The 18,589-nt window shown below is 45.3% G+C and overlaps 1 protein-coding gene across 7 annotated transcripts in view; it reads right to left on the bottom strand.

Annotated features, from left to right (window-relative positions):
• The window catches only part of NUDX14 (nudix hydrolase homolog 14), a 66,996-nt gene that overhangs the window by 11,005 nt on the left and 37,402 nt on the right, over window positions 1-18,589 (bottom strand). For all 7 annotated transcript variants that reach the window (XM_086486381.1, XM_086486382.1, XM_086486378.1 and 4 more), the window contains exons 4-5: window positions 3,970-4,062; window positions 3,805-3,897 (exon numbers count right to left, since the gene is read on the bottom strand). In XM_086486381.1, the coding sequence (XP_086342507.1) occupies window positions 3,805-3,897; window positions 3,970-4,062 (186 nt within the window). The remainder of the gene's footprint in view (window positions 1-3,804; window positions 3,898-3,969; window positions 4,063-18,589) is intronic.

Below are 18,589 nucleotides of genomic sequence, written 5' to 3'. Positions count from 1 at the left end.
AGACCCAGATACATGGACACCCACTTGTCTCATGGGATACGATGTGCTATTGGCCAGATACCCACATCTTCACACCTGCTGCGGATCGAGACTGGGAGATACAGCACAGTACCGGCAGAGGCCAGGACATGCCTCCTGTGTGACCTGGAGCCTGAGACAGAGTTGCACTACACATGCCACTGCCCCATCTACTACGAGATATGCGGCCGCTTCCATTGCTTGTTCAGAGAGGGCTTCGGACCACTCTCCAGAGTCATGTGGTACGAGGATCAGAGATGCTTGGGTCTGTTCTTGCTCGAGCTGCGCAAACACAGAGAGAGCCTAATGAGGGGAGAGGCTAGCCAGTCTCATAGACGGGCTTCTTTAGAGTAGACACTGGACACCTCGAGGAGCTACTACCACAGGAGAGCTCGCTGCCTCACACCAGAGGCACACTGATCGACCGAGCGACCGAGTTAGGGAGATCCAGATGCCCACGACTACGGAGGACTACACAGCATCGACAGAGGCAACATCAGAGGATTCATATCACTCTGGCCCGACATGCACGACGCCCGGTCAGGCCATTGATCATGGAGAAGATTGATGAGATCCGCCAGCGACCGATGCTGGATCTTTTGTGATCTATGATTTAGCTATCCCACCTAGTTGATTAGATCACACCTAGCTGTTTCGGATTCCATAGCATTTTATTCTGTCATTTTTGTTACTCTGACTTTATATCAGATCCACCACATTGTAACTTTCTGGTCTCATAGGTCATTCTGGCCTTCTGAAGACGTTAATGTAACATTTCATTTCATTTCTCTCTCTCCCCGAGGGCTATGTTGTTCTGATAGCCATTTTGGCAAGATACGGAACAAGTCAAAGTAGGGCGTGACTCGCATACAGGATCTAGAGACCCAAGTGAGTTGTGTTGGAGAGATGAGATAGAGATAATATTCTATTAAAGGTGGGACTATTGTTTAGAAATGGAAAACTTTGCGTGCCAAAAAATCAATGAGGTTCGACAAAGGATTTTGTTCAAATGCTATGATGTTCCTAGTGCTGGGCACCCACGCATCCAAAGGACATTAGCATTGGCTGAACGATATTTCTATTGACCAAGAATGCGCTCTTACATAGAGAGCTATGTGAAGAGATGCACTCATTGTCAGGTCAACAAGGCAGAGCGCCTTAGGAAAGTTGGCTTGCTACATCCATTGAAAATCCTTGATGCCAAGTGGGAGAGTATTTATATGGATTTTATTGTTGGTTTGCCAAATACTAGTCGTGGCAACAATGCCATTTGGGTTGTGGTTCATCACTCACAAAAATGGCAAAGTTTATACCAACGAAGTCGACAGTAAAAAGCCATGAGTTGCCGGTTTTATTTGTCAATCTTTATAAGCTATATGGTTTGCCAAAGGATATCGTCAGTGATCCAAATACCAAGTTCACTCGGCGATTTTGGCGAGATGTGTTTGCTTACCTTCGGACGAAGTTGAGTATGTTGTCCTTTGATCATCCCGAGTCCGACGGACAAACTAAAAGGATGAATCAAACGTTGGAGGACAAGTTGAGAGCTTATGTCTCTCACAGACAATCTGATTGGGAAAGGTACCTTCCACAATTAGAGTTTTCCTACAATAGTAGCAAGCATTTTGCTACTGGATTTAGCCCATTCATGTTGATGTATGGATTTGAGCCTAAATCCCCTATTGCTATTGGCTTAGAGAAAGTCAAAGATCGCCAACCTCAAAATTTCTTGAATGATATGTAAGAAATGCTAAATTGACTAAAGATAGTATAAGGACAACTCGTAATCGAGTTACTACTTATGCCAATCAAAGGAGATCTCCGAGGACTCTGAATGTGGGACAATGGGTCTGTTTGTAGATACCCAAGGATTCCAAGACCATGCGAACTAGAAAGCATTATAAGCTTTTAGCTAGATTTTGTGGTCCGTTCTTGATCATAAAGAAAATTGGCTGAGTTACCTATAAATTGGCACTTTCTTCGGATGTTAGTATACATCCGGTGTTTCATGTCAGACGCCTTAAAGAAAAACTAGGTGAAGCTGACACTATTGTGCCTATCAAAGAAAATATATGGAAAGAAATCCAAAATGAGTATATTCCTCGAGAACCAAAGGCTGTTTAAGATCACCATACCTGTCATTCACGCCGAAGTGCTTATGATGAGTATTTAATTAAATGGAAGGGTCAATCTCAAAAGTTTGCGACTTGTGAATCAATTAAAAGCTCAGTATCCCCACTTCATTGATGAGGACATCAATGGTTCTTAACGGGGGAAGTATGTTATGTCCCGCATACTGGAGAGGAGATCTAGTCTATGACACCGTCAGAATGAATGTCCAGTGTTTGAGCGGAAGTAGTGTGAACCTGACCAGTGTGGCTAGTCACTTTTATAAAAGGAGGCCAAGGCCTCATTTGTAGTTATCGACCCCCACTGACAGAGTGCCAGTGGTTAGTCCGTGAGGCTAGGAGTGCGCGGTCACCTCGAGGAGGTGAGGCCGGGTGGTATGGGATGCCCGGTCTTACAAGTTCATGCCTACGTCCTTGGACGCTGGCCCCAATTGGGGAGCTACCAGATGGTAGCTATGGTCGGGGGGTTCGTCCGACGCGCGTCCATAGGCGGTCTGTGTAGCCAGGAGATCCTCGCGTTCACTCACATAAACTAAATTTTTTGCATCCCCGCACAACACATTACATTGCACATATCTTTTTCATCTTCTTCTAGAGAGGTGATTATGCGCTTGTAAGAGGATGAAGACTATGTCTTGGAGAGTCTCTAAGATAAGACCATCCTGAAAGCACACTTGAGGATAAGGGAATTGCCAATTCATACCTCGCAAACCAAGCTCAAGAGGTACTTAATGAAGAAGACCTGGGCAGTAGTCAAACCACCACCAACCAATCAAGAAGGCACACAAACTAGGTCGCAATAAACATAGAAAAGGATGAACGCGCACTAGGCATCATTATCACCTCACTTCACGACAACTATGTTCGTTTCATTGATGAGTGCAAAAGTGCATGAGAAGCTTGGGTTGTCCTTGAGACAATATTTGGGACTAAAGCTAAAAGGAGCAAAGTTAGCCTTAAACGGTAACTTTACAACCTTACCATGGGTGTAAGGGAGGACATAATTAAGAGGCTTAAGAGCATTATCACTCAACTTGCCTACATCAATTGTGAAGTCCCCAAAGATGACAAAGTGGCCGTCATTTTTAGTCCCTCATATGATCACTTAGTCACTATTCTTGAGGAGAAAGAGCAGCCCCAACACTTCAAAATGTTACTAACTCACTTCAAGCCAAGGAGAAGGGCTCATCGACATCAACAAGAGCTTATGAGGAGAACTATCATCACCATCCTTAGATTTTGCATTGTCATCCAATGTGAGGAAATGCTACGGTTGTGGGAGAACGGGACATGTAGCAAAGGATTGCTACACCAACAAATTTTGCAGCAAGTGTGAGAAGAAATCCTGTCCGATTGGCCCATTCGTAAGAGGCAGATAGATGGTGAGGTAGGGCCATCTAAAATGGTGGGAGCAGAGCTATGTGTATCGACCCACTATGTCATTTGAGGATTACAAGATCTACACTTAAAAGGTCATCAAAATAGTTCAGTAAGAATAACCACATAATCACAGTCTCTTAACTACTGCTACCATTGTGAAAAAACACATAGTAGGTCTGACCAAGATAGCAAAATCTCGAAGTGACTGAAGTTTGTACAACAATCTACTGAAATCAATGCAAAATCTTTGAGCACAAATTTATGTATCAGCAGTTACCTCACGCGCAGCAGTTCCAACAAAATCCCCAGCATCATCATCCAACATCCCTGCGGGCAGTTCAAGAAGCACACGACCAACTGGAACACGAGCCTATATCACAAGAGAATCTTTATTGCATCTGCTTTTCTGAGTGTAAAGAGATGAGTATGAAAGAGCTAAAACCTGTTCTGTGAGTACAGCGTAAGTTTCCCCATTGCATTCAAGGAGGATAAAAATTCCTACTGCTCCCCCACGAGCGAACACAATACCTGGAAGCTGCAATGACAAAAAAATGTCATGGTAGGAAATCTTCACCATACTTAAGTATTTTGAATGTTAAGTGCTTTACATACAAGTGTTTTATCCTATGTATGAATGAATCTGATTCCCCCCATTAAAGATTACTTTAAAATATTTAAACACAGTCCTATTCTCAACCAAGAGAAAGGCATGGTTTCTAGTCTCTATATTTGTAAAATCCAAAATGACAATATTATTGGCTCACCACCATGAAGCTTCACTAGACATGACATCACGGAAGAGACAAAACCATGCAAACAGCATAACACAGCAGAATGAGAAAGGGGAGCGCTGAGCAGCAACAAGGAGGTGGGTTGCCTACACAACTGGAGGGTGAGAGTGTAGCAGCAGCAAGCAGTAAGACAGTCACATAACAGAAGAATTAGCAAGTTATAGTACCCTTTCCGATACGAAGGCCCAACAGTCTGGCTTCCAACTCTTCTACCATGCATGGTAGAGGTGGGTCGTGTGTGGTGGTGGGAGGGGTTTTTGTGGGGGGGGTTTGGGGAGGTCGCTACACAACAAGCATAGCAGAAGAGGCAGCAAGACAGTCGTATCACAGGGGAATCAGAATATTCTCGTACCCAGCGCAATGTAGTGCCCCACCAATAGTCTGGCTTCCAGCACTTAGGCATTAAGCCTTACCAACTCACTGCATAATCCAAGAAGACCTGTAATGTAGGCCTCAAACTGTCTCGGGAAGCAGAAAACCCTGCAATTAACCAAATCCAGCATCCATTTGAAGATATCCCTAATGATTACCAGAAAAGGATGACATCCGAGACAGTAAGCGTTAAGGGGGACTCCCCAATCATCTACTACTAGTGGAAGGAATAATAATGATGAAGTCTCTGACCAAACAAGCCTCCTGCTGAGAGAAAGTATGATGTGCCTCAAAACCATTACTTTTTTGAGCATGCATGACTGCCTGCTTGTGTAATAGAGTTAACCAACATGAAGCGTCTGAAGCATAAAACTGGGGGGGCACGCCTGGCTGCTACACAACTGGTGGGCGAAAGCGTAGCAGCACTGAGCAGCAAGACAGTCAAATCACAGGGGAACTAGAATGTTCTGGTACCCAACGCAATAAATGGGCCTTTGAGTAATGGAACAGGACCCTGTCTGAAATGGAAATTAGAACGACATATGCCCATCCGCAGTTCAAGAACGCCCACCAAATTGGAATAGGATGTCAAAGGTGCACGGAAAAGGTGAATTGGATAATGATCAAGTCTACAATTGCGGGCAACTCTCTCTTGAACATGGGTAGCCACCGGATCTCCGATCTACTGCAATGAAACTCAGCCTCTTATCAATGGGCAGCCAAGGACATCCTCCTACAAGAAACACTATAGAGGACAAGGATAGAGAGAGAGAGAGAGAGAGAGAGAGAGAGAGAGAGAGAGAGAGAGGTCCAAGGGGGAGCAACCCACGTGGCGGGCCGTGGATGCAGTGGATTGATTTTCCATCGTAACGAACGGCTCCCCACCTTAAGCAACCACCGTACTTTTAACTACAGTGGTCGCTTAAGGTTTATAGAACCGCAGGTGCTCTACTTGGCGGCCTTCACCAGATATTTGTCCCCCTCTTATGTCACCTGTGTTGCTTGCGACGGTTTCTTTCCTTTCATTTTGCTTGTTGTTCTACGCAAGTATTTTTCTTTGTTTCTCATGGTTTCTGTATGTTTAGCTTGCTTGCTTGGATGCATCTTATTTCCTTTGTGTGTGATGCTTGTGCTTGAGGATCTGCAAGTGTGTTCAAATGTCACGTGCACATCTAACCCTATGTGTACGTGGACAAGCTACTTCATGACTAGGGTTCAGTTCAATTAGCTTAGCTTAGGAAGTGTTCTTTGTGAGTGTTCGCAGACCGTGCATGTCCAGGCACTTAGAGTAGATACATATCCTCTGGTTGCACACAGCATGATCATCAGATTACAGTAGTACCTATTTTTCCTATTTTAGCCATTTTTCACTTATTATTATTAAGTGACTTTTGTTGGGAAACTGGGTAGGGCAACTTACCCAAGCCAGTATATAAAGAAACCTAGCGCTGGTGTATTCTGGCAGAAGAGGCAACAGACCACAACCTGAAGTGCACCTTCTCAGTAAGACGGCAAGAGGACCTAGCGTTTTCAAGCCACCAAGAACCAGAGCTTTCAGCATTACAGATCAGCCCCAGCGTTTTGCATTTGAAAATCAGCCTGGCGACAGCAGAACATTGCAGATCCCTTAGCATTTTTGCAGAAGATACAAATTCAGCCCTAGCATTTTTGGATCAGCAGGACAGCCTATCGTTTTGCAGACTCACCGCGACAAAACCAGCAGTAGCTTCAGCGTTTTCAGTTTTCAACAGTTAGCAACCGCACCGCAGTCCCCCAAACCTCGCAGATCTCACCCTTCCGCAACAGGTCCTCACTGCACGGTTAGATCCGCCAGTGTTTGCAGATTCAGCACGCTATTCGCAGATTTTAGCATCTGCGTTTTCAGCATGTCGTCGTCACATCGTCGTCATCGCCGTCGTCACCGACATAGAGTCAGAATTCAGCAGATACAAGATTTGCAGATTTCAGCCCTTAGCGTTTTCAGATTTCGACCCGTCTCGTCGACATCGTCGGCAAGACCATTGCATTCAGACCATTTAGACCGCTCTCGCCATAGAGAGTGGGGCCTTCGGAGGAGGGTTTGACAACATTCTGGTGCTGCAGCCTTGGATTGTGGGTGAGAAGCATTACATCGTATTCTTCTCTCTCTATCTCTCAATCTCAGCACCTTCATTCACAGTGTTTACCACTTTGTTTTTGATCATTTGCACTCTCTCACTAAAGGAACGGAAGGCTCTCCCTTCCGTAATTCAAAGGAACCCTTGAGCACAGTTTGGAGCACTCATCTTGAGCAAAGTTCAACATTCACATCCGCTGCACCTTACATTGGTATCAGAGCTTTGGCAGTGTTCTGTGTCACTCGACGAAAGAACCACATAATTTTTTTTGCTTGTTGCGGTCACACGTAACCCAAGACCTCTTGGGCGTGTCGATTCCTAATCGTGTTTTGAAAGAGTGACAGGAAACCCGAGAAAGAAGGGCTTGTCCAGCCTCCCCTTGTTTCTCTTTTCACTCATTGAGAGCGGACCGTGCACTTAGCGGCCGGCCAATCGACGTGAGGTGGGAAAAAGCAACCTTGGTGTGAGCGCAAGGCCGCCAAGGGGTGCACCTACGGGAAAGAGAAGAGCTTGGGTGAGAGAAGATCCTTCTCTAACATAGATTGCAAGCTAAAGAAGAACCTCAAGAACCTCAAGAACTCGAGACCCTCAAGAACCCAAGAACCACAAGACCCTCGTGAACTTAAGAACCCAAGACTTCAGTGTATGGTCATTACCCGAAGCGGAATGGATACTTCGCATGGAGGTGATGAGCATGGAAGTGGCGAAGAAGAATTTTCCCCACCAGGAGGTTTTTCTGACCCTCCCCCTTCCCCATCTACGCCAAGGATTACACCAAATCCTATGGAGTCTTTGGTCAAGATGATGATGGACATGATGTTACAGCACGAAGCGCAACACGTTACCTTGGAGCGTGAGCGCCAAGAGAGACAGGCATCCTTGGATCGTGAGCGCCAAGAAAGACGGGCATCCTTGGATCGCGAGCGTGAACAAGCACGCTTGGCGGCCGAGGAATGAAAAGAAAGAAAAGCAGAAAAAAAGGCCAACTTGGAGCGTAAGCGTGAGCAAGCGCGCTTGGCGGCCAAAGAAAGAAAGGCGGCGGCCGAAGAAAGACAGCAGCTATTGAGCGTGAGCGTGAGCAAGTGCGCTTGGCGGCTAAAGAAAGAAAGGCGGCGGTCGAGCATGAGCGTGAGCAAGCGCACTTGGTGCTCAACGAAAGAAAGGTGGCGGCCGAAGAAAGACAAGCGGCCTTGGAGTTAGAGCGTGAGGTGCAAAGAGACCAACGCATGAAAGAGTTGGTCCTACAGGTCCTTACCTCGAAACCCGAGCCGGCAACAGATGTTGGCGGTTCATCAAGTGGCGCAAACCGAGATTCAATCTCCCAACAACCCCGTCACCGAGAAGTTGACGTTAAGTAAGTATGACGGTAAGATGGATGCTAGTGTTATTCATTCTTGGTTGCATCAATTTAATGCTTATTTTGCGACAACTAAGAAGACGGGGAATAGCAAAGTTTTGACAGCAGCCATGTATCTTGTCAGTGATGCCATCAATTGGTATCAAGCATAGCAAGAGGAGCAATTCGCCGCGCACCTAGAGGAAGCCGAGGTAGGCGTGTCCTTGTCTTTCAGTTGGGCCGACTTCCAAGACAAGCTCAAGACGCGGTTCTTGCCACCTCAGTACCTAGCACGATTGAAGGAAGATTGGCGCAATCTTAAGCAGAATGGTACTCCAGTCATGTCTTTTTCTAATCGTGTTTTGCAACTTGGCACCAAATTACACAAATCGGATGCGAAGCGCAAAGAGGCTTTCATTTTCGGGCTGGACGACTATATCAGGTTTGATGTCGAAGTCCTCGACCCCGTAGATCTCAATAAGGCGGTAGCGATTGCTCTCGCACAGGAGATGAAGCACAATAAGGGAAAGCCAAAGGAGAAGAAGACTTTTCAAAGTATCTCTCAGACTTCTCAGAACCCTCAGAACGGTAAGAATGGTAACTCTTCTAACCAATCTTCCTCTAGTCTCTCAGAAAAGAACTCTCCACAAGAACCTAAGGCTAAAGCTAACACAATTGCTAAACCTAAGCTCACTCCATATGAAAAGGCAGAAAAAGGAATTTTAGGAGGATACATCAGGTCGGAAGAACAAAGCATTTATTCTAAGGAAGGTCAATGCTATCATTGTCACATCAAGGGTCACATAAAAAGAACATGTCCTAAGCTTGACTCTAATGAATCTAAAGAACCCACAGAACAGACTTCCTCTGTCAATGCAATAAATGAGAACACGAGTGTGACCCAAGTTTCTCATGATCCTCCCATTGATGAGTCTCTCATTAAGTGTTATGGTCATGTGAAGGGTCAGCGTTTTGTCGTATTGTTTGACCCAGGCAGTATGCATGATGTGATTAGTGACTCTCTTGTCGAAAGAGCCCGCTTGGAGGTTACCAAGATATCTCCTTTCGAGGTGTCGGGCTTCGCTCCCGGTATGGATTCTCTGATCACGCAAGAGTGCCTTGATATTTTGTTCACTGTTCAACAAGCGTCCTTTTGCAGAAGATTTGTAGTGTCTCCTCTCTCAGGATGTGATATGCTTTTAGGCATTCGATGGTTTCGTGAGCATAACCCTCTCATTGATTGGGCGGAAAATACTTTCACTTTCAATGCCAAAAGTGACTCTCCCATTGTCATTCGTGGGGAGCAAGTTGTTCATTCTTCATCCCTCATTTCTAATGTGCAGGCGAAGATTGAAAAGAATCAGGAGAAGGAGACTCTCTCAGTCTTGTCTTCTCCAACGCACGACACACATGATTTGCATGATAAAGATGTGATTATTCACAATGATGATGATTTGCAGGATAATGATGTGATTGCTCACAAGGATGATGGTTTAGTTGATGCTTTTTCTAGTGAAGCTAACCTCATTGCAGATTCGATAGATCACGAAGAACCGATCTTGGCTTTCGAGTCGAGTTTCCAAGAACCCCCACAGGAAGTATTCTGTGTTCGAATGATTAGTCAGCACGCATTGTTCGAGTGTTTCATTCGTGATGCTTTCCTGTATTTTAATCACCATCCTTATGTGATCCCTTTTCATAGGCATAACATATTGCACGATGAACACGACACGATGAACACGATTCACTCACGCATTACTCATGAAAAGATGAAATGTTTGGGTTCAAGGAATTTACATTCCATGTCTCTTCCTTGGCATGACACAGTATCCGAAAGAGCACAAGAAGGATTGAGCATCAAACATCGTCATTTCCATTGTGATTTGCCACAGTTGATAGATTTAGATCAGAAAGACAAGTTTCGATTCCATTATTTGCGTGTGTTTGATGAACGGTTTGGCACTCCGTCTATATGTTCATCTACATTGCACGCACAGTCTTTAAAGAAGACTAGAATTTTTCCAGTCACTTTACATGGAATGGGTATGTTCATGTTTTTGTGTTGGAAGTGGTTTCAGGAATTTTCATCCTCGGAGATTCTTGAAGAAGGTAGACATATGACTATAGACGAAGTTGGAGCATTGAAGGAGCTACAGATGACTTTGTCGCTTTCGGCGCGGCCCAAAGAAGCAAGCGTTGCAGACCTTTATGAAGTTCAAGTATCGCATGACCCACACATCAGAGTGGGCCGACGAAGAGTCCTTCACAGGATTCCAGACGCTGTTGGCAATCTCCCTCGACGCCAGACAGTTCGGTACTAGTACCTCACTTTGAAAAGGAGGGGATGTCACGTGCACATCTAACCCTATGTGTACGTGGAAAAGCTACTTCATGACTAGGATTCAGTTCAGTTAGCCTAGCTTAGGAAGTGTTCTGGCACTTTTGTGAGTCTGTTCGCAGACCGTGCATGTCCAGGCACTTAGAGCAGATGCATGTCCTCTAGTTGCACACAGCATGATCATCATATTACAATCAGTAGCCATCATGAGCATTTTTACACTGCACAGACCTATTTTCCCTATTTTAGCCATTTTTCACTTATTATTATTAAGTGACTTTTGTTGGGAATCTGGGTAGGGCAATTTACCCAAGCCAATATATAAAGAAACCTAGCGCTAGTGTATTCTGGCAGAAGAGGCAGCAGACCACAACCTAAAATGCATCTTCTCAGCAAGACGGCAAGAGAACCTAGCGTTTTCAAGCCACCAAGAACCAGTGTTTTTCAGCATTGCAGATCAGCCCCAGCATTTTGCATTTGCAAATCAGCCTGGCGACAGCAGAACATTGCAGATCCCTTAGCGTTTTAGCAGAAGATACAAATTCAGCCCTAGTGTTTTTGGATCAGCTAGATAGCCTAGCGTTTTGCAGATTCTCTGCGACAGAACAACCAATAGCTTCGGCGTTTTCAGTTTTCAGCAGTTAGCAACCGCACCGCACTCCCCCAAACCTCGCAAATCTCACCTTCCCGCAGCAGATCCTCACGGCATGGTTAGATCCGCCAATGTTTGCAGATTCAGCCCGCTATTTGCAGATTTCAGCATCTGCGTTTTCAGTGTGTCGTCGTCACATCGTCGTCATCGCCAACATAGAGTCAGAATTCAGCAGATACAAGATTTGCAGATTTGAACCCTTGGCGTTTTCAGATTTCAGCCCGTCTCGTCGCCGTCCTCATCGTCGTCGACATCGTCGGCAAGACCATTGCATTCAGACCATTGTAGAAATTTGTGCAATCAATAGTAGACCGCTCTCGCCATAGAGAGTGGGGCCTTCGGAGGAGGGTTTGACAACATTCTGGCGTCGTATTCTTCTCTCTCTATCTCTGAGTCTCAACACCTTCATTCACAGTGTTTACCACTTTGTTTGTGATCATTTGCACTCTCTCACGAAAGGAACGGAAGGCTCTCCCTTCCATAATTAAAAGGAACCCTTGAGCTCAGTTCGGAGCACTCATCTTGAGCAAAGTTCAACATTCACATCCGCTGCACCTTACATCTAACTTGTACATGATTGCTTGTGGTTGAGGGGTGTGTGTGTGTGTGTGTATGTTTGCCCGTTCTGTCTTTTTACTCCTTGTTGTCTTTTCTTTTTTCTCTTGTCTGGTGGGTGATTTAGATTTGGAATTGGTTTGGTGGGTGAGGACTGGTGGGTGCGTTGGGCGGTTCCCGCCTTGCCTTCAACTTTGCACCATATACTACTATTGCTTGTAGGTTAAATAATGTCCTAGACCTGTTGATAATTGCCAGGGATGGCTAGAGTTTCTCTCTCTTAGATTTTTGGTGCGAAGTCTTCTTGGGACGGTAATGTCTCTTCTGTTGGGATGCGTCGTTGTATACGGCCTAAGAGATCTCAAGTTGGCTATCAGAGATTCTTTGGTGGAATTTTTGACCTGCTCTTATGTCACAAACTAATGACATGGCGGTATTGCCCGAATACACAGCAATGACGTGACAGTCTGTACGACAGCCTGTTGATGTGGCAGAAGCGCTAGATGATGACGTGACAGTAGTACAGATTTCCGTAATTTGTGCTACTTGCTTCTTGGACCAGCTTTTTGGCCAATCTCTTTTGGGATCATTGCTTTAGGAACCAATTGCTTTTGAGTTTTACTGCTTTTGCGGCTCTGCTTTTGGCATCCCTTGTAAGATATAAAAGGACCCTTAGGGGCCTCACTCTTCAGAGCATCTAGACGCAAAGACTGAGAGTAGAGGACCCCTCGGGTGTTGTACTTTTCTCAAGCATTAATATAAAAGAAATACCGAAAGGGGCGCCAGTCTTTGGGGCCCATCTCTCTGGGCACAGAACTACGACGGGTCGTGCCAACCAAAATTGAACAGTGATTTTAAAGTTTTGAATTATTTTAAGTGAATCTCTCATCTGTCGTGTTGGATTCCTGACTTAGGGTGCCCAGGTCTGTGACAGTGGTATCAGAGCATGGTCGATTTCTCTTCTACCGAGAAATCCGATCCGCTTACCACGACACACATGGATTCAAACGACGAATCCCGCAAGAATCAGACAAACCCTCCTGATACTTCTAAAATGAGAGGCGGTACGAAAAATTTGAATGAACTTGCAGATCACGAATACGAGCCACCTTGGCCTACGTAGTATCAACTAATGGAGATGCAACGTCAACAGCAGGTTGATGAGTGCACAAAGCAGATACTCAAATTTGCAAAGGATCCTCGGTAGGCCAAATTTTTGACGCGGCACCCAATTGAAGAGGTGCACACCCATTGGCAGAAAGCCATCAATTCCCCAATCAAATCAGCCCTCAAGCAACCTCCTATTCCACGAATGTTTACTAAAGATGAACTCGAGGATGTGGTTGAGAGACGAGTCAACCAACTGTTGGGGGTAAAGAAGAATCAATTGAAGAAACGTAACAAGGGAATTGACTTCCCTCGTTACTTGGGCCAAAAATCCAGAAGAAGCGTGTACGCTTCGAAGGATTGTCCAGTTCATCCTCATCTTCTTCTAACAGCTCGGACAGCTCATCTTCTTCTCACTTGAGTGATGAGGACAAAAAGGGCAAGAAATGACGGAAAGATCATACGTTTTATGCAAAAAGAAAGCATTTTTATAAAGCCAATCAGTATGATTTCCTTGACCACAAGGGCAGAAAGGCCAAAGAATTCAAAGAGGGAGGACAGGCAATAAAGTTAAGAGTACTTTTCAGGGTTTCGCAATGCTTCCAAGGCTTTAGCCTTTATCCAATAGTTTGATATAGCATTTTCTAGAGGCCGCTATACAGAGCACTCCAAGAATAGACGGCAACATCCTCTCTGAAAGACAATGCACGGACATGGTGGTCCACTCTTTTGTTAAGGAAAGAAGCACTGACAAACTGGTTGAAATTATTTCTTCATGGCTCACACAAGAATACAACCGAGACATGATTACTGACTGGAACCATATTCGGATGGTCAAGACAGAACCTTTGGATACTTACTGCGAAAGATTTTGGGATGTCTTCTTACCTGCTTCATCCTTTAAGAAGATCAGTTTTAAGGAGCAAATCGAACATATCTGCTGTGGACTTCCTACAGAGATCCAAGACTACTGTCTTGAAAAGAAGTATGAGTCCATACAACAGTTCATGAGACATGAGAAGTGGGGATTTGCTATGCATTCAAGTAACTTGACTACCCGCCAGATGACCTTCTACAAGTCAGAACAATGACAAAGAGATACACGATCTCGACTGACAGAAGAACAGAGACTGACAGAAAAACCAAGAGAAGAATGTTTCAAAGCAGGCAAATGTTTTGAATGTGGAGAACAAGCACATATCTCTGCACGGTGCCCCAAGAAGGCACAAGAATGAAAATGGTTGATAGATCGAAAATAGAACGGGGTGAGGAGATACTCGTTCCAAAAAAGATAATAGATAGAAAATTATGATGAACTAGCATTATTTTTCTTAATGAATTTATGAAATAGGGCTTTTTGATGATGATTTTGATTTAAGTTTGAAACTAATGTTTTATGGAAGAACCTGCTATTTGTGAACAGGTAACAGGGTTAAGAATGAGATGATGATGACTTTGGAGCAATGACAACTCCCGAATGAACCTAATATCGAATCATGAATAACGACTGATTCAATGGAACTGTCGGAGCGGGATAAGATGGCCACACAACTAGAACTAATTGATTGGAACACTCTGTTTAGTATAAACTTAGTGATGGATTGGGATCCCCGGAAATGATTACTCGCACACGACAATGCTGGAGTACAGATGGAACCATCACTCGCACACGACAGTGCTGGAGTGCAAAAATCTATGGACATGATTGCAATATGGGATTAGTCAATCCGCCATCAGTGAGATCTGAGATAGATCTAGATGTGGTTGCTAAATACGTTGCCAGGAATCATGCTCCTAGATCAGAACAGAATCCATGGACGTGATCGCGACATGGGATTAGTTGAATCGACATCAATGAGGTCCGGTGCGGATCTAGGTGCGATTGCTAAATACGTCGCCACGATCACGGTCCTAGATTCTATGTGATGTGATTTGAATGTGGTTTGAATGTGATGTGATGTGACTGTCGTCTTTGTACAAGTGTTGGATTTATGTCGTCTAGTGCGTCGGTACTTAGAGTCAGTGTCTACTGAACTGGTTTATGGCTTATGTCTGATTTTGCAAGCGTAGTCGAGAGCACTTACAATTTCTTTCAAGAGGGAGGTATGTCACAAATTGATGACGTGGCAGTACTGCCCGGACACAGCAATGACATGGCAGCCTGTATGGCAGCCTGCTGACGTGGCAAAAGCACACAGATAATGACGTGGCAACAGTACGGACTTTCATAATTTGCGCTACTTGTGTTCTGGACCAGCTTTTTGGCTAGTTGCTTTTGGGCTCATTGCTTTAGGAACTAATTGCTTTTGAGTTTAATTGCTTTTGGGGCTATGCTTTTGGCATCCCTTGTAAGAATAAAAGGACCCTTAGGAGCCTCACTCATCAGAGCATCTGGACGCAGAGGCAGAGAGCAAAGGACCCCTTGGGTGTTGTACTTTGCTCAAGTATTAATATAAAAGAAATACCGAAAGGGGCATCCATCTTTGGGGCCAATCTCTCTGGTCACGGAACTACGTCGGGCTGTGTCGATCAAAATTGAACTGTGATTTTAAAGTTTTGAAGTATTTTAATTGATTCTCTCGTGTGTCCTTTTAAATTCCCGACTTGGGGTGCCCAAGTCTGTGACATCTCGACGTGAGGGTGGCATGTTTCTGCTTCAACTCTTTACTAATTTTGGTAGGCGGATCGGGGGGGGGGGGGTTTTCCCCTCATTGGTCGGTGGCGAATCTCGTCAATATCCTCCATAGTCAGTACTCTGATTGGGTGTCTCGCATGTTGAGCTAGGGTGATCCGGATCCTTTGATGTAGCCTCCTTCGGTACTGTGAAGCCTCCCGTGATCGTGGTCGTCTAGATCTCCCTAGCTCAATCGCCCAATCGATCAACGTACCTCTGGTGTGGGTGTGATCTGAAGCTGAGCTTTGCTGTGGTGAGCACTCCTCTGGCTGCTCATTGTCTGGTGTAAAGAAATCTGTGATCTGCCTTTGCGACTGGCTCTCCCCTGATGTCCTCAGCAAGCTCTCACTATGTCTGTGCAACTCGAGTAAAAACAGGCCTAGGCATCTCTAGTATGGGTATCTTATGACTCTAGAAAGTGGTCTGAACCCCTCTCTGAACAAGTAGTGAAAGCGGCCACGGATCTCATAGTACGCAGTGCAGTGACATATGTAGTGCAGCTCTGTCTCTGGCTCAATATGACATAAATGACATATCCTGGCCTCTACTGGTACTCCTGGAAATCTACAAGTCTCGATCTAAAGCTGATGCGAAGATGTGCATATCTGGCCAATAGCACACCGTACCCCATGAGATAAGTGTGTATCCATGTATCCAGGCCTCGTCACAAATTTGTCCTCCGTGAGTTGGAGAAGCTGCTCTCTATTGAAAGCCACCTTCGTGCCCAACTCTTGTATCGGTTGTATCCATGTGCTCCTGGTATCTAGCTGAATCAGATCCTGACGTATGAGTAGTGATCTTTGTCCATGTGATAGATATGGAAGGTGCATCCAAGGAGTACTGGAACAGGGGCAATCTGTCCCTGCTGAACCCATGTAACTGAAACCATGATGTCATCTGCCCATACCAACATGCTGTATCACCTTGCAGCGCTCAAAGGCCAGCTGAGCATATCTGTCTCTCGAGATGTCCCATAAATTGTGCATAAAGGATACTGATCTGGTAAGTGCCTCGACCACGAGGGGAGGAGCAGCTAGCTCGGCTCGAATAATGTCATGTGGCACTGAAGCCTTATCCCGAATCATCCAAGAAATCATAGAGACTAGAGGCCTCTCGATACATCTCCATCCATCAGTGCTACCAGATTTGCCATGGTGATCCACCGAGGGTCCCCATATATGAACTCCATAAAGCATATCTGAAGCCACTAGAGTGCGAGATCTTTGTTCTAGGTTCTTGAAACTAAACCTACGAACACATCCTCTCTAGTCTCCCTAATGCTGTGTAAGCTTTGGTCAATCTCGTCTCTGCTGCTCTCCTCAAGGAGAATACTGAGCCACTGAAGACCACCCCAAGATAGGTATATGCATCTGTATACTCCACAGTCTCTCGACCATACATAAAGGTGGGAGCTGACCTCCTAACCCACTGTGCCGTGGTGTTAAACACCATTACCTTGGTCTTACCAAGGTTCACTAACATTTCACTATCCTCGGCAAACACTTGTAATGCATCCAAATGACGATGCATCCCTTCTAGAGAATCTGAAATCAGCACAATATCATCAACATATAACAACAGCGGAAAGAGTCGGAGATAGGGGGGCATCCCTGCTTCACCCCAATAGTGGAGTGGACCATGTTAGACATGCCCTCGATAGTGCTTACTCGGCCCACCACTGTCCTATATAAAGCCAAGATCCCCTAAATTAGCTCTGTGGGCACTCCCATGTCCTGTAGTCTATGTATAATTCTGGCCCTCGGGAGTCGGCACTGTGTCAAAAGCTTTGCAGAAATCTACAAAGCTACAATAGATCCTCCTACCATGGTGTCTACCCTCCTCAATAATACTCGGTGTCAAAATATGGTCAAGAGTAGAGAAACCTCTCTTGAATCCTGCCTGTCCTGATGCTCGTATGCCCTCTCTCTCTGCCCATCTACTCAGCTCCTGCTCAAGAATAGATGCATACAGCCTAGCTAATGTGTGACCAACCATAATTGTGTGATAATCCCCATGAATCATGGGATCTCCTGACTTGAAGATAGGCACAATCATGGACATACTCCAAGTCTCAGGAAAACCCTCATACATAACTCGATTAAACATCATAGCAAGAAGCTCTGCAAGCATATCTCTGGCATGATTGAAATGCTCTGCTACTAGACCATCACGAGCATGTGCTCTTCCTGTCTTCATCTTGTCAATGGCTTTCCTTACTCTCTCAGCAGTAAAGAAAGTACACTTCTCTAGGCATGTCTTTGGTGGGTCCGGCAAAGGTGGTTGCCCTAATGCTGTGTAGAGAGATGTGGCATATTCCCCCCATGTCTCTGTGGAGGTGATGGGTGGTGGTGGTGAATGCTCCTGAAATAGCCTCCATGCCTCGCTTGAGTCCTGACTCATAAATAGCTGATAGAGATCCTGCTCTAACTGAGATGTAGAAACCCTCTTCTTTAGTCACACTAGGCGGTGAAAGATAATCCGTGATTGTCTATGTGTGGTAATACCCATGAGCACCTCCCTCTGTAGTCTGATCCTCGTCTCTCTACACTCCTGATCATACCAGCTGTTCTGGGGCATGTTCCCAGATCGTCTCCGTGTAGTTTGATTGTGGGGATATGCCTTTGATGATGCATCATGGAGCGTCTCCGTCAGTATCTGAGTGAGCTCATCTAGTGGCCGTCTTGGCTCCTGAGTGCATAGCTGCCTGTATATCTTATCAATGTACACGGAATCCGTCTCCCTCATGAACGTATAGCGAGTGTGTGTGGAGACCTCTCCTAATAGAGCTATGCTGAACTGAAACATGAGAGTGAAAGACAAGATAGCATGATCAACTGCTACTCCAACTGGCCTAGTGCCCACCATGAAATCCTGAAAAAGTGGAACGAGACCTGGCTGAGCCATAACATAATCCATTGTACTAGCCCCATGTCAATGTGGAAAACATGTAAAACCTCCCGCTGTAGGAGATCTCTGTAGGCCATTCAAAATGGCCAATCCATGTGCAGTCCCCGTGTCTATCAAGTATCGGCCATACTCAGTGTGCTCCTCATCTTGTGATAGTCTGGATAGGCCCATCTTTGTAACATCTAGCTCCCGTAGCATCTCTTCTGAAGAATC

The sequence above is a fragment of the Adiantum capillus-veneris genome, chromosome 17 (assembly GCF_014529385.1).
Source record: "Adiantum capillus-veneris isolate H3 chromosome 17, ASM1452938v2, whole genome shotgun sequence".
NCBI lineage: Eukaryota > Viridiplantae > Streptophyta > Polypodiopsida > Polypodiales > Pteridaceae > Adiantum > Adiantum capillus-veneris.
This window is presented reverse-complemented; position numbering and strand designations above follow the sequence as displayed.